Below are 15,230 nucleotides of genomic sequence, written 5' to 3'. Positions count from 1 at the left end.
AGAGCTTGTCAACTGCTCAGGACGTGCATGAGGTGATTAGCACAGAGCTGATATCTTGTCAGGGCTCGCAGCTTCCTCTTTAAGGTCGCAGCTGTGCAAAGAACCATTTTTTTGAATATCCCAACAGGCCAGCGAGGAGGATGGCGCCCGGCCACACAGCAGCCAATCGCAGAAGCTGAAAGCTGTGAAAAATAGTCAGCAAAGCCCCAAACGGCGGCCTGAAATATCTGTGTTACCACCTCGCTATTTATAGGGTTTATTCTAGGTTTGGAAACCAGAGCGACACTTTTATCCAATCAGATCGCTGGTAGAGAAAAAAACTTTACTGATCCGAGCCCTGCAGTGATGGAGGACTGAGGAGTTACTTTTAGAGATATACACACTGCTACTAGATGAAGATGTAGCTGTAAGATGTGGTGCTACCTACACTTTAAATAGTTTCAGTTGAAGTCTAGAAGATATAGAAACTTCTTCATGAAATACCAATAAAGAAAAGATTCTTCTTCCATGCACAGTCTGTGTATCAACCCCCGATCTGTTGTAGCTTACTCCTCTGTGGTAAAGATTCCCGTTGTTGTCTTGATGACATTTTCCAATTATCCAGATGAACCTGGGCTCTCTAGAAAAGTGAATCTGTGGTTGAAAATATTCAAGTTATGCACAAATTAGCCTACATTTGGTTCAAACCAAGGAGCGAGGCAGATTAATGATTTAGGCCTACGGGGAATATCAGACATTTGGAAAAGAGCGGCGGTGACGTCAACAGTGCCTTTCTGAAAAATTGAAAGATTTTCAACTTGAGCGCTCGGAGCGGCCGCACTCGCTCTCTGCCGCGAAAGCTCTCTACTGATTGAAAACAATTGAAAAAGACGCTAGCGCTCAGAAGAAAAATTTGTCATTCTTCTACTGATGTTCTGTCTCCCTTGTTCCTGGAGAGGAATGACTCAGCTTCAGTTGCAGCACCTGGGCCTGTTGCTCTAACGGCAGAATGCTGCGTTCCATTGTATTCGGAACTCGGGAAAAATGACCTCCGACTGAAGTGCAGTGGAACGGCCATTCAAGTCGGAATTCCAAATCTGAAACTCGGGCAAGATCCATGTAGACCGAGTCAGTAGAATTGACTTCACAGCAATATGGCCGTGCACAAAGTAAAAGGTAAGCAGAATGACCCTTTTGTCAGTTTGAACTCAGATCAGAAGTCGGAAAAACGAGGAATCATCGACTTCCGACTTGCAATGGAACACAGCATAAGAGCCCAAATCCGTTGCGTCTCTCGCTTTCTCTCTCTCTCTCTTTCCACCTGGACTCATCCCAACCATCAAGTACACCTCTCGGTCTTTGTTCTGTTTTGCTTGACAACATCCCACACTTCATTGTGCCACACATCCTCCTTCACACTACTGACTTCACTGACGGACACCCTACTGTATCCTGCCTTTATTCTTTCTCTGAGATGAACTTATTATAAACTCTTTGCAAGTTTCTCTATTTTATTTATCTTATTAATCACATCTTTGATGATCTTATTCTGAGGCATTCTAAATGGCATGAAAACATCGTAAAGATGTAAAGATATAAATCCTGTTTGGATTAGAAACATAAAAAATACCTGTTAGGATTTTTGTTACTTGGTTCTTGGTTTTTGTTACAGGTTCATCCATCTGATCACATGACTCCTTGTGTTTACCTCTGCAGGCCAGGATGAGCTATATAAGTTACTTTACATGCAGCTCATTATACTGAACACACAGCTTATGTCTCTCTGTCTATGTTTCAGTTTACCATGACCTGAAGGCAGACACATATACAGCATGTGCTCTGTGTACACCCCACCCCCCCCCCCCCCCCCTCCAAGGAACACAAACATGTTTTAAGTACACATCTCCTCAGCAGACCGGGTCGTGTTGTCAGCAGAGTTAGGGCTCTGTGACTCAATATCATCTCACCAACAGGCCATGAGTGACAGCTGCAGAGGTGGGAGGGAAAATAAGACAAGTGACAAGCTCGAACAGGATCACAGCGTCTTTGAAGGCAGCCGGGCAGGCAGGCGCACACAGAGCCCACTAGAACAGGGAAGTGACTCAACACCCAAAGGACTTCAAATTACTTTCCTACGACTTAACTCTCCTTTCCTCGGCCCACACACAGCCTAACTCTCCCGTCTCGACTGGACTGTTTTCAGAACTAGTGAGAGTTTAAAAAAAAAAAAAGAAAAGAGAGAGAGCCTCTGATTGAGAAGCGATGAAAAGTGTGTCGCTACGAGGGAGGAGGAGCAGGAAACTATCTCAGGCATACGTTAGACGGCTTTAATTTCAAGTTGCAGAACAGGAAGAGAGACAACGCAGAGTGAGGTTTCACTAAGGGAAGCTGTAATTACTGTTTGTGGCAGATACTACAGCAAGGACAGCTCAGCTATGATGTTTTAAAATGAAGGTTGAACACCTCAACATTGTTAGCAGCAACGTCAGGCACACTTTTAGATTGCACTGAAGACAGGAAAAACCTCCTGGAGGATTATCGCATCTCCCCTTTTAGGAATAATCAAACCAATCAAATAATTAACAGGACTTAAAGTCAAGGAGGTCGGCAGAAGCTCAGAGTGCAGCGTGAACTGACATGAGGCTCGTGTGTGTGTGTGTGTGTGTGTGTGTGTGTGTGTGTGTGTGTGTGTGTGTGTGTGTGTGTGTGTGTGTGTCATATCTTTCAAGCATCATGTTCAGTCTGAAAGTCAAAACATTCATCTAAAATTAAACACTGTATCATGCAATTAAAAGCATTGCCAGCTTGTTTAACCTGAATCTGTTGCACAACTGTACTCTGCAGGAGGGAGTGTCAGGAGACACGAGCACATGTTTCTAAAGGCCGTCAGGCTGAGGAGTGATTCATCTACGTCTTTCATTAATAATGCCACCAAATTTAACATCCTTTATTTTTTTATTAATTCTGAAGACACCCAGCTTTGACGGTTTATTTGTGAGATTATAAGGTCTTAGTAAATTCTCTAAAATGCTCAAATAAAGGAGATCAATAAATGATCACCGGGGGAGAAAAGCCAGTCGTCCTACCCTGCAGACTTCTACACTTGTGTATCAGCTAAATCAAAATAACATTTCTAAAAAAGGGGGCTCTCTCGGTCTCGTTCTTTGAAATCTTTGAGTTCTTTGAGTTTTAAGAGCACAGGAGAACATCATTAAGCATTGCTAGCTGTAACTGCAAAAACAATTTTTATGCAAACTCACTCACAAAAGGAGTGAGAGAGAGAGAGAGAGATAGAGGCCTCCTACTTCTCTACATCAGACCAAACCATTTCACCGTGAAAGTGATACACCGTCCTGTAAATCCAGACGCTCGTAAACAGTAAATTAGCCGTGTTTTCAGTGTGTGTTTGTGCGCACATGAACACAAAGTCCTGAAATTAAAAGTGTGATCTAAAGGTCAGGAGCAGCCTCGTCTCTGCAGCAGCACAGTCGGCTCGAGAGCACAAACCTTCCACATGTGGCAGCAGGCTGAGCTCATTCTCAAACATTTGAAACGATTAGAAACTGTGACAGTGTTCAGCACGGTTGTAAACAGTTAATGGACTTGAGCTTGTATGGAGCTTTTCTGACTACTATGCCTTTTACACTGCAGGTCACACCTACACATTCACACACATTCACAGAGGCTGCTATCTAGAGTGTCAATCTGCATTGACTCATCCCATTCATACACATTGACACGCTTCTGAATTTGGGGTTCAGTGTCTTGCCAGATATTCTGACATGTGACTGCAGGAGCTGGGTATCAAACCCCCAACAGTCCTGTTTACAGACAACCGTCACAGCCTGTGAAAGTGTCGACACATGTCAGGAAGACAAGGCATCTCTCACCTTACAATGTGGCATTGAAGACGACATGTTTGTGCCTCCTAAAGAAAAAAGGATCTGAACCTCAAAGATGAAGGTCAAATCCTTCTGCAGCACACAAACCTCTGGACACAGATCAGCCTTAAGTTTGAAGGGATGTTGCCATGCATACTAAAATAGTCCAAGAAGGCCGTAACAAGGCCAAAACATCCAGTTATCTATAGAACTAATGAGACGGGGCGCTCTCATCATGTTTTAATTGTGGAACTGAGAGAGCAGAACAGACAGTTCCAGGCAGAGATGATGTGATACCATCGTTTCCTCCCACTACTGAAGCCGAAGCTCAGACGTCAACACTGAGTACACAAAGACCAACAATAAACCAGAGCCACTAACTAACCCTGTCCAGATGTGACATCTTTCTTTTCATGGGGTTGGGTATGGCCTAACTCAGCTCAATGAATGAATGCTAACCTAAAAAACAAAGCACGTAGAAACAAACTAAGCTAACATAAGCGCCTGCTCAGCTTGTCCTCTCTTGTAAATGTGTCCCCCTAAGAAAGACAGGCCCTGATTCTTAACATGAAACTGCTTCACTTTGTGTTTTTTAACTTTTTAAACAGTTTTAAATTGAATGAAAAAATGCCAACTCAAATAACGGGAAAACACTGATAGCAGGCATTTAGCTAGCTTTGACGCTCTGCACTGTTGATCACTATCGTCATCGATCATTTAGCTGACACCAGTTCTTTTTTCTCCTCTAAAGCATTAGTCGGTGGTGGCAGCCCAAACACATGTCATGCTGTGAAGAAAGAAGCTAGTAGGGCTAAGAATGTATGGTGCTCAATGACATACTAGTAGCAGATAGCATAGGAAGCATTGGAGGCAATTCTGGCACTGGTATCGGTACTGAAACTAGCCAACATAAAGATTAAATAGTCCTCAACCTCGCTAGAAGCCACCAAAATTACTAATAGTTATCAATTCAGTTAATGTTTTCTGAAACGCAGTCGCCGGCCACTAGCAGGGGCCGTAGAGCCATAGTGCTCTACTAGCCAGATATAAACCAGCACAGTCAACAAATTACATCTCCTAGCATGGAGTGGTTTGATCGAGTAAATGGAGATAAAGTTGTAGGGCTATGTAGGTTGTGTCAGGTCAAACTGGCATGCAATCAAACACCAAGAGCAATGAGTAACCAGCACAGGCATGAGGACGTTCACCGTTCACAAAGGCTGGTGGTGCTAGCACTGCTAACGTTAGCCACAATCTGCAAACCGTTTGACACTGGGATCTCGAGTTCAGACGTGTTACATAAAAATTGTGCTTAACTTTGACTGTTTTCTGAGGGTTTTCTTACCGTTAACTAGTCGTCTAATTCAAGTTTGAATATCTGTTAATTCGACTTGTAGGTACAAGCAACGCTATGGACACATTGTTTCTTTGGCTCAACCGCACTGTCAACAACAAACAGTGCAGTTATGCCTCCCTCTCACAGACAATGTGCATTTTTTGACATGCAGAGGGGTAGTGTTGTGAGAAGCCAAAGATCCATGACGACTGACGAGTCACAGTAATATATCTGGAGTTTGCACAAACATGACTCTGCTAGCGCCTGCAGCATGTTGGAGAAACAACTTTTCGGCGTAAGTTGGATTTATTTATTCATTTATATTCAAGCCTGAGACATAACTCGGGTTAGATTACTTTCTGCAGTCGGTAAAGATGCTAAACATGAGACAACGACGACACCGATACAGCCAGAACAGATCACGTCTCAATCTGTTCTGAAAACTATCTGCAGGGATGTACGCTCTGCTTCTAGCTCACTTTTTAGCTTAATACATTACGTTTCATCTTCCTCTTAGCCTCAGCCGTATCAAATAGTACAGAGAAGTGCTAACTGGCTATGGCCGTATGCACTTCTAGCAAGAGGACTGTGACCTGCTGACAGACTTGCATAGCGCTATAAGCAGGCGACCAGAGCGATCTGTGGAAATGGGAGAGACACTACTCTCCCTGTGGAAAGTTGTTGTTCTGTTAGATCTACTTTGAATTGACTATTTAAAAGTTACATATTGTTGCTTTAAATTCAAAGATGCTTAACCTCCTTCATCCGGAGGCACATCGAGTGTGAAGCCTCTTCAGGCCCACGGAGGAGGAGTGTGATGCCTGAGTCAAACCCATCAGTGCCTCCTCCTCCTCCTGCCGACACTTGCAGCAGTGCGTCGGCGGTGAAATGACAGCAGATCATGTCAATCTCACCTCCTGTTTGCCTCCTCTCTTCCAAAATGAGACATACGTCGACTGTGTGAGCAGAGCCGCACAGGGGAGGTCTTGTTTGTGGACGTGTTGATTTTAGGTTGATGATCCTGCTGATAATGAGATCCTGCTAACTACGCATCAGTGACACACAGTGCATGCATGTTAGTGGGAGCGAGGGACGCATACCACCAGCAAAACAGCTTTGAAGGGACTCCACAAAGCTACAAACAGTCTGCAGTATAGGGGGGAAGGAGCTGTTTAGCAGCTGTACATCACTCTGCAATGACATGCTCTGAAAAAGAAAGCAAACCCAAGGCGACATAATGCAGTTTTCCCTCTTTTTTTTTTTTTTTTAGAAGCAGCTGGAGAGAGGAGAGAGCCCCAAAAGTGAAGGAGGGGTATTCCCTCCCTCCTGCACGTATATCTGTATCGCGCTCACACAAGACAGGAAGTTCACAGCTAAAAGCGCGAGAGATGTTATCTGTGGCAAGACGTTGCTCTCTTTCCATGAAGTCATCACAAGCCCCTGGGTAGAGCGACTGGCTGCAACAAAAGGGCTACTGTTCGACTGGCACAATATGCCGCTCCACTCCACAGCTTGGCCACACATGCAAATGACAGGCCGGGAGGAAAAGGTGTAGTGATGTCAGGTCGGAGCTCCGCACGACAATTGATCCATAAAACACCAGCTGAGAGTCAGAGATGATGAAGACTACCGGGGATGCTTCATGTTTTAGCAAACACTAAAACACTAAAGAGAATCTATTTTTCAAATTTCTGGGGTATCTCCCAGATACTATTTTGCCTGTAGTGTTGTTTGATCCCTATCACTATAAATGACTTTATGTATCCTTTTTGGTCTGTTATCTTGTAACAGAAGCAGGAAAGTAGGAGCCAGTGCAGATCAACTGTGCAAAGTGAAAACAGGTTGTTCAAGATTTTCTGTTTCATTATCTTCTCTACCTCATCTTCCACTTCAGTAGCCTGAGCTTGCCCGCTCTGCACTTCCTGATCCCTGTGTGTCAGCCAATAATGTGTGTCTTTACGCACATCATGCACGCACGCACACACACAGGAGCAACATGACTGTGTCAATACCTGGCCAGGGAGGGCTGCAGGTTTGTTTGCAACGACAATAAAGCTTCCTTTATTGAAATACTGTACCTGATATTTGACATACTTTGACATGAAGTGACCACAGGTAGAATAATGCCATGAAAGAAAGAGTTGAGACAAATGTGTTTATCTGCATTGAGGACTCCCCTGTTCAGGTGAGCCAACTTTTCTGGTGATACGCAATGAATGATTTCAACACAAGAGCATGTGCATCAATGAATGTGCCAATGCAAGTGCACCACAGGGAGTGTGGTTGTTGTCTTTTTACGCGCACGATTTGCAACAGCCTGACATTAAGCGGTAGTAGTTGGATTTCCTGGCAGACTAATCGATCGAGGCTTTTGTCATACACATCACCACCTGTAATTAAAAGAGGAAATTAATGTATCACACTACTCACCGTTCGCTCCATATTTCTCGAAATTAACTTTGACCTGCTCCAGAGTCAGCCCAGTGTTTTCGTTCACGCCGAAGTTGTCCAAAACTTCGGTCGCGGATTTAGTGTGCGCATTTTCCATCGTGTTGGACCGGGGCTTAGATGATCAGGTCGAAATGCATGTAGTTGAGAAACATCTATTGTGGCAAACGGAGGGTGCGCACGAGGAGGTGAAACCTCGGTGATTATCAACGATGAACGTTAAGGCTGCCGAGTGAGTGTCCGTCACCTGTCCCTCCTGAACAGAGAAACCTCCGGATCCGCGGAACTGACGCTGTTGTTGCCCTGTTAGTCGACTGCTGCTGCTGCTGCTACTTCATCTCCATCTGAAGGTGTGCTGTGTGTGCGCCGGGGCGGACCGCCTCCTCCTCTGATGAGCACTCCCTCCTGCGCTCTCATTGGCTGCGCGTACCTGAGCGCAGGGTTCAGCTGCTCCATGCAAACGTCTTCCTCTGAACCGTGATATGTACAACTCTGTCCTTCTCATTCTTTTGTGCTAGTAAATAGGGTAAAGTAAATGCAGCCAGATGACGTCATTGTCTCTCTCTTCATTGGAGTCACATTTGGTTTCTTTCTTTCAATTGTTTGTTATTCCTGGTTCCCTTTTTAATTTATCTTCCCTAACATACATTTTCTTTAAGCGTTTTCTCTTAAGCTGCTTGTGTTGTGTGTTTTGTATCCATAATGTTTGAATTGTAAAAGCTTCAGTGTTTACTTTAGAAAACTCATGAGCTGAGAGATTAAGTAAACTAATAAGTGTCAAAAACTGCAGTTCCACAAAGGGCCACTTGAGGCTTATTTTAAGAGCGAGTCAATTCTTTTATGCACCATTTTAAACTGTTAACAGCGTTAACAGTTTAAACTCAGCGTTACAGCAGAATTAAATGTGTTTACAGCTGTGGCGTCCGGTGCATTTGTTCTACAAGGTGATGGGCACAATTTCTCACAGATGGACCAGGGTGTTTATTTATGTTCATTAGCTTAATGCTAACACATATAGGTTCTGAAAATGTCCTTTGACGAGCTAAAATAATTAGCATCACTATAAGTCAAATCTATTTTACTGAAAGAGCAGGTGACATTTTTATGTTGACACTGAACCTTGTCTGACAATGGCTTTTAAATTAGTGAGTGTTTTACAACACAAAGGGCAAAAATATGGAGGAAAAAGTGGCTGTTTTCAGGGTTTTTCAACATCGTGTCATATTCCTTCACAAGGGGGACTCGTGTTGTCTGACTCTGGCCTAGCTCAGTGTGCAGAGGAGGTGGTCCTGAGTCAAATCGGTCGTGTCGTGTTTACAGTTTTGATAGACTTACAGTTAATTGTACCAGATGTTCAGATGGCTCAATATTGTGTTTGTGCCAGTTGCACAAATCCTAGCTTGGCAGGATATCAATTTTCTGTTAGTATTGGGGGAATTTGGGAATGGTTTGTCCAGATGCTTAAAACCCAGCTCCAGCTCTCAGCCTGTCGTTAGGTTGTCTGAAAGTTAGGCTGAGACAGCATTTCCAACATGGAGACCTACATCCATGGGACTCCTAAGCCCCCTGCAGGAACAGATGGGTGACATCACTCAGGCTTCGTCCATCAGTACTCTACATGATAAACACATTTTATTTACAATAAATACTTCACAATAAAAGTCCCACATTATTTGTTTATGTTGAAAGGTCTTTATTTTGATACAGGATATAGGATGGCTTCAGCAGTAGTTTGAAATAAACACAAGGTACTTAAGTTACATATACCTACGCCATATACGATGGCCCTTAGTTGCAATCGCCACCAAACCTGCATTGTAACTTAAAACAACAGAAGTGTGAAAATACGAACACAGAACTACAATCTACTAGTACTGAGAACTTGATTGATTTATAAAAACATCTTTCTCTGATCTCATGAACTGACCACAGAGTGAGTTACGTCTCTATGGTCTCGTGCACACACACATGGGGATTGCAGCGTGTGAATATGCTTTCATATACGAGACCATAAAATGAAACTCGCACCTTTCAGCAGTAACCATATATGGCTCTCATGACTCTCTCGTAATTTTGGCTCAAAAAAACGTTGACTTCAAAACACTGAAAGCCGCTGTCCTCTCATCTGATACGTTTACACCAATTAGCAGGTACTGCGATGGCTCACCTGGTTCGTTGGCTCCTTCAGGGTTTGCAGGATTGTTGGATGTATTTGTTGAGGCCAGTGCAAGAGAGCTGGTTGTTGTTGGTTTTACTCAACAGAGACAATAGCCTGTAGCAATGGGAAGACTGTTACGCATTCCAGGTTGTTGACCAGTTGTCCCAATGGAGATGTTTTAGCTGTGAGTCCACTATGTTCCACATGTTCTGTTAGCTTCTACTTAATCCAAAACGACGAACATCAGAGAGCAAGTACAACACAAGTTAGGATCTAGAGAGGAGGAAACAACGACAGGAAGTGCACACAAATAGCTTCAAGTCTGATCGGAGGTGCTGACAGGAAGTGACCAGAGGCAAAGCTGTTCTTGAGAGCTCTAATCAGTATAGAAACCATCTTAAATATTTGTTATCAAACCAAACCATCATCATAACTATCATAATCATCATCATTAAGGTTGTAAGTGTTAATAAAGAGCTGGGTCTTTAGCTTTTTCTTAAAGATGCAAAGGGACTCTGCAGATCTAATGGAGTATGATAGTCAGTTCCACCACAGGGGGTGACAGCGGAGAAGAGTCTAGTTAGAGACTTTGGACCTTGTTGTGAAGGTTGGATCAGAAGCCTTTCATTGGCAGAGCGTAGTGGGCGGGAGGGAGTGTAGACCTGGATTATAGAGTTTAGGTAAGAAGGAGCCATTTTTGTCATTTTGTGAGTGAGCAGCCAAGTTTTAAATTTGATGCGAGCAGTAACTGGGGGCCAGAGGAGGGAGATGAACAGTGGAGTGAGATGTGCTGTTTTGGGGTTGGTTGAAGACCAGTCGTGCTGCTGCGTTTTGGAAACACTAATGTAATTCTTTCACCATCTTATGAAACAGCCGTTGGAGTAGATCTATTATTTTTGATAACTTGCTATTTGCAATCCCCATCGACTCCATTTCCCCCCGTAGTCTAAATAAGCTAACATCTATCTCCAGGAAACCAACATGGCGGCAGATAAAGGCAGAACTGGAGGCTTCATGTCATGATGGCTGCTGTAGCTCCATTCATCCAGTCTTTATGTTTATGTTAGATTTTAATGTAATATTTAATGTTAATTTCAGTCCTCAATACAGCCAGTCTGACATAAGTACCCCTGAAGCTTAAGCCCCAAAAGTAACATTTAATCAGAGGTTTTAAAGCCGCCAGCCCCAGACAACTGTGCAGCATCGTGAACTCAGCCCCAAGGCCAACGGCACAAAGACGAAGTTAATCTAGACAATTTATCACTAGAGTTTTAGATCTGCTCTGAGACTAGTGTTAACCAAGTCAGACACAAATAAGAATGACTAATTTCAAGCTTCAAGAGACTGCAGCTCTACCCCGAGGCCGGCTTTCCACTCTGAAGTCGTACTAAAAGAGAGGAAACCATGGCTTGTAATTTGTGGTTTGTTAAAGAGTCAGCAGAGAAATGATGTCCCTGTAATGCACGCCTGTAATTACTTGATATGAATTTGAATTATGTGTTTCACACATGACTGTATTTTCCCAATATTATGACTGTTTAATTCTTGCAGTTCCTGATGGTAAAGTCTTAGAGGTGAGCAGCAGCAAACAGATATCTTACACAGAGACTTAATGTTTACAGAAAGGATTTAGAAAGCTCCATGCAGCCGGTCTACTGTCTGGGATTTTCCCAACATGCATCAAGCAGCAACCTCCAGTGTTGAAAAGTGAAGCCCATGCAGAAGTGTACAATCCTGCAGTTCCTCGAGTGTCCACTAGAGGCTGGCTACAGACAAACAGGAAGTCACATACACACCCATTCAAAAAAGCCTGTCTTTACAGCAGAGATTAACATGTTTACAGCCTGGTTCAAAAAAACAAAAAGTCTGATTATCTCATGTCTCGATCGACACACACGTACGGGGGGTGAATTTTCTGATGACTTATCCGTTTTGGTTTGATGAACGATAAGAGTTATTCACAATAAGTTGTGTAGCTGACCTGATTGACAGGTGGGCGCGGTGTAACAGTTTGTCAGGAGGCTTAAAACCCGCCTCAGCTCCAGCTCTCAGCCTGTCGTTAGGTTGACTGAAAGTTAGGCTGAGACAGCATTTCCAGCATGGAGACCACCATCGATGGGACTCCAGCACCCCAATGTCAACAATAAAAACAAGTATGTCCATAAATTTGTTGTATTTGTGCGTGGACAGCTCAATACTGCTCAGCCTTTTCATATCACTTTGATTCAGGCTGTAACCAAAATGTCTGTCAGTCTTGTGAGGTGTGCTTTCTTGGCAGCTAAATCTACAGCATCTACTTTTTCAGAACTGCCACTTATGTCCCAGAAGGTTATGCAAGATAAGAAACAGGAGAGACAATTTAATTTTATTATGTTCAAATTTAAAGGTAAACTCCTGCATGCTGTCTGACTTGCAAACAAACATTTATTGGCAACGTTTCGGTACTAGACCTTCATCAGGCAAACAATACAAACTGATGAGGTCTAATACCGAAACGTTGCCAATAAATGTTTGTTTGCAAGTCAGACAGCATGCAGGAGTTTACCTTTAAATTTGAAGGTCTAGTTTGCAAGTGTTGATGGACACATCGCTCTCCTATGCACCGGTCTTATCAAATGAATGTGCAGAAAAGTGTGTATGAAACTGAAACTGAAAGTCATTTACGGACAATAGGTTGACGGCCTTGCTTGTTGTGATGTTGATAAACTGCAGTAAGTACAGAGAAGTAACACGAGGAGTACATCTGTTTTGTCAGACCTGCAGGCATCACTTGCAGCGACCATTCAACAACACGTTTTGACTCATTCTTTTTTATTCACAAGACACAATCGTTCGATAAATACATTCAGAGCAGAATAAGCAATAAAATAATTAGAATATGCCGTTTTAACACGGCAAAATCAATATCATGAAAATACAACCTAACAGGATGGTGTGGTCGTCCTGACGGTGTTGAACACATTCAGAGCTGCACTACAGCAGCTAAACACTCTGACAGCTGTGATCTCCGTCCTTGTAAGCTCGGCAGGCTGTTCTCTCAAGTGGAGAAGAGAACAAGAACATCCTTCTTAAGTCCATCCTTGTCTCTCCCGCTATAAAAAAACAGCCTCAGAGTGCTCAGGACCAAGGCTGAATATCAAAGGATGTTTGCCGACACGAGGTCTGAACCCTGGATGGACAGCTGGAGACAGGAGTCAAAATAATATAAAACAAGATTCTCAATCTCATTTAAACTCCCTCGAAATATCTCAACACTAAAGCATTTGACAGTAAATTAATTATGGATAATTACTTGTGCACAGAAATCAAAGTCTAACTTTTAAATTAGGCATAAACAAAATATTGTATGATTGTTTAATACAACAACCTCAAAGTCACTTGCTGAAGCAGCAGATTCTGAACTTAAAGGAAGAAGAATGTTGACTTTTCAACCCTGAGGCGGTGGGAAATTATACAAAAAAATAATTAACAGGGGAGTGAGTCTCTTCTCCAAGTGAAGGAGTTTAAGTATCTAGGGGTCTCGTTCATGAGTGAGGGTAGGATGGACCGTGAGATTGACAGGCGGATTGGCTCAGCGTCGGCAGTATTGCAGGCGTTGTGCCGGACCTTTGTGTTGAAGAGGGAGCTGAGCCTGAAGGCAAAGCTTTCGATTTCTTGGTCGATCTTCAGTCCAACCCTCAACTGTGGTCATGAGCTTTGGGTAGTGACTGAAAGAATGAGATCACAAAATACAAGCGGCTGAAATGAGCTTCCTCCGGAGGGTGTCTGGGCTCAGCCTTTGAGATCGGGTGAGGAGATCAGACATTCAGGTATAGAGTTCAGAGATTCAGAGCTGCTACTCCTTCACATCGAAAGGAGCCAGCTGAGGTGGTTCGGGCATCTGATTAGGATGCCGCTTGGACGCCTCCTTTGGAGGTTTTCCGGGCCCAACCCAATTCGGAGGAGACCTTGGGTAGACCCAGAGTTCACTGGAGAGATTATATTTCAGGCCTGGTCTGGGAACGCCTCTAAAACGTTTCTAGGGAGAGGGAAGTCTTGGTTGACTTACCCGACCCAACCTCGGATAAGCGGAAGAAAATGGATGAATCAACAGATAGTTTGAGACCGAACATTTTTGCACAAGGTTGCTTTAATTGATTTGTTCATGGTGGTCCAATAGACTCACTGTGGTCCGGTCAAACAACCAGTGTCAACCTGAAATACATGAACACACTACCTCCATGCTCTGTCCCAGTGACTTTCTGCACCCTGCTTTTTATAGAAACTGGCCCAGTTGGTTTCTTAAGGTCAGAGAAAACAAGTGAGTCTGCCATCAAAACATTTATTTGCATATCATTAACTGAGACTTGAACTTCCTGGAAAACGGTCTTACTGGAACCTGTATAGGTGACGTCATGTGACATGTACAGGTGTAACCTGAACTGCCAACAATAAAAGTGCCACACATAAGTGAACATTCCCGCCCTTATGTGTCATTGACACATAGACATATAGACATATAGACATAGACATAGACATAGACATAGACATAGACATAGACATAGAAATAGACATATAGATAGACATAGACATAGACAGCTAACTTTTTAATGGATCCTCATTAGCTGCTTGTGAGAAGTTCACCTTGTTGTTTCACACTGGTTTACACTTTTGAAACCCTGAAATGCACAAATCTGAGGATGTATTTTAAAGAGGACATCTTATCCCCCTTCTCCACCTTTTCAAACAGTCCCCTGTGGTCTAAATTAAACATCTGTGCTTTGGTCAAAATATAACATGAATCAAGTACCAGAGGAGGTTTGTGACCCTGTAGAAACCAGCTCTCTCAGAACGCTCCCTTTTGGAATAAAAATGGCGGACCTGCGCAAAAGTTTTGTTCTAGTCTGGGGGTGGAGTCCATGGGTGGCGATACCAGGGGAGGGGAGGGGATTTTTTTTTTTACCAGACTCCCACTATGACATCACAAGGAGAGCAAATTTGAAGCGTAGCATTTTTCTCTGTGTTGTAAGACTTATGCAGACCACAAACAAAGGACTGGATGGGTTTATTTCACATTTTGTGGGTCAGTAGACACTCAGGCTACACAAATATATGTTCAAAAACACTGTACAAGTGGATTTTAAGGTCTGATCAACGTTGTGTTCTTTCCTTGTCTACGAATGATCAACAGCTGGAAGATTGTATTTACAATCATGATCTTTCAAGGTTCATTCATCTTGTGTTATGTCATCATCATCTGTTTTATGGTGACGTGGCATCTGGAAACAAAAGGCTCCTTCCGAGTTTAGTTTCACTCTGAATTTATTTTAGGTCGACTATATGCTAATGAGCTGTGTCTGACCACGCCCCCTCTCTGGAAGGGCTGGGGTGTACTCAGGCTTTCTCGCTCCATGTACTATTCTTACTGTGAGAAGGCAGACTCAGAGGG

The 15,230-nt window shown here is 43.3% G+C and overlaps 1 protein-coding gene across 2 annotated transcripts in view; it reads right to left on the bottom strand.

Moving 5' to 3' along the window:
- The window catches only part of atp2a3 (ATPase sarcoplasmic/endoplasmic reticulum Ca2+ transporting 3), a 50,246-nt gene extending 42,238 nt beyond the window's left edge, over positions 1-8,008 (bottom strand). For both annotated transcript variants that reach the window (XM_020650437.3, XM_020650436.3), the window contains exon 1: positions 7,627-8,008. In XM_020650437.3, coding sequence (XP_020506093.1) covers positions 7,627-7,744 — 118 coding nt within the window. In that variant the 5' untranslated portion in view covers positions 7,745-8,008. The remainder of the gene's footprint in view (positions 1-7,626) is intronic.
- Between the last annotated feature and the right edge of the window lie 7,222 nt (positions 8,009-15,230).

Source organism: Labrus bergylta, chromosome 14, assembly GCF_963930695.1.
Source record: "Labrus bergylta chromosome 14, fLabBer1.1, whole genome shotgun sequence".
NCBI classification, from domain to species: Eukaryota; Metazoa; Chordata; class Actinopteri; order Labriformes; family Labridae; genus Labrus; species Labrus bergylta.
Note: the sequence above shows the minus strand (reverse complement) of the source record. Positions and strands in the feature narration are given on the sequence as shown.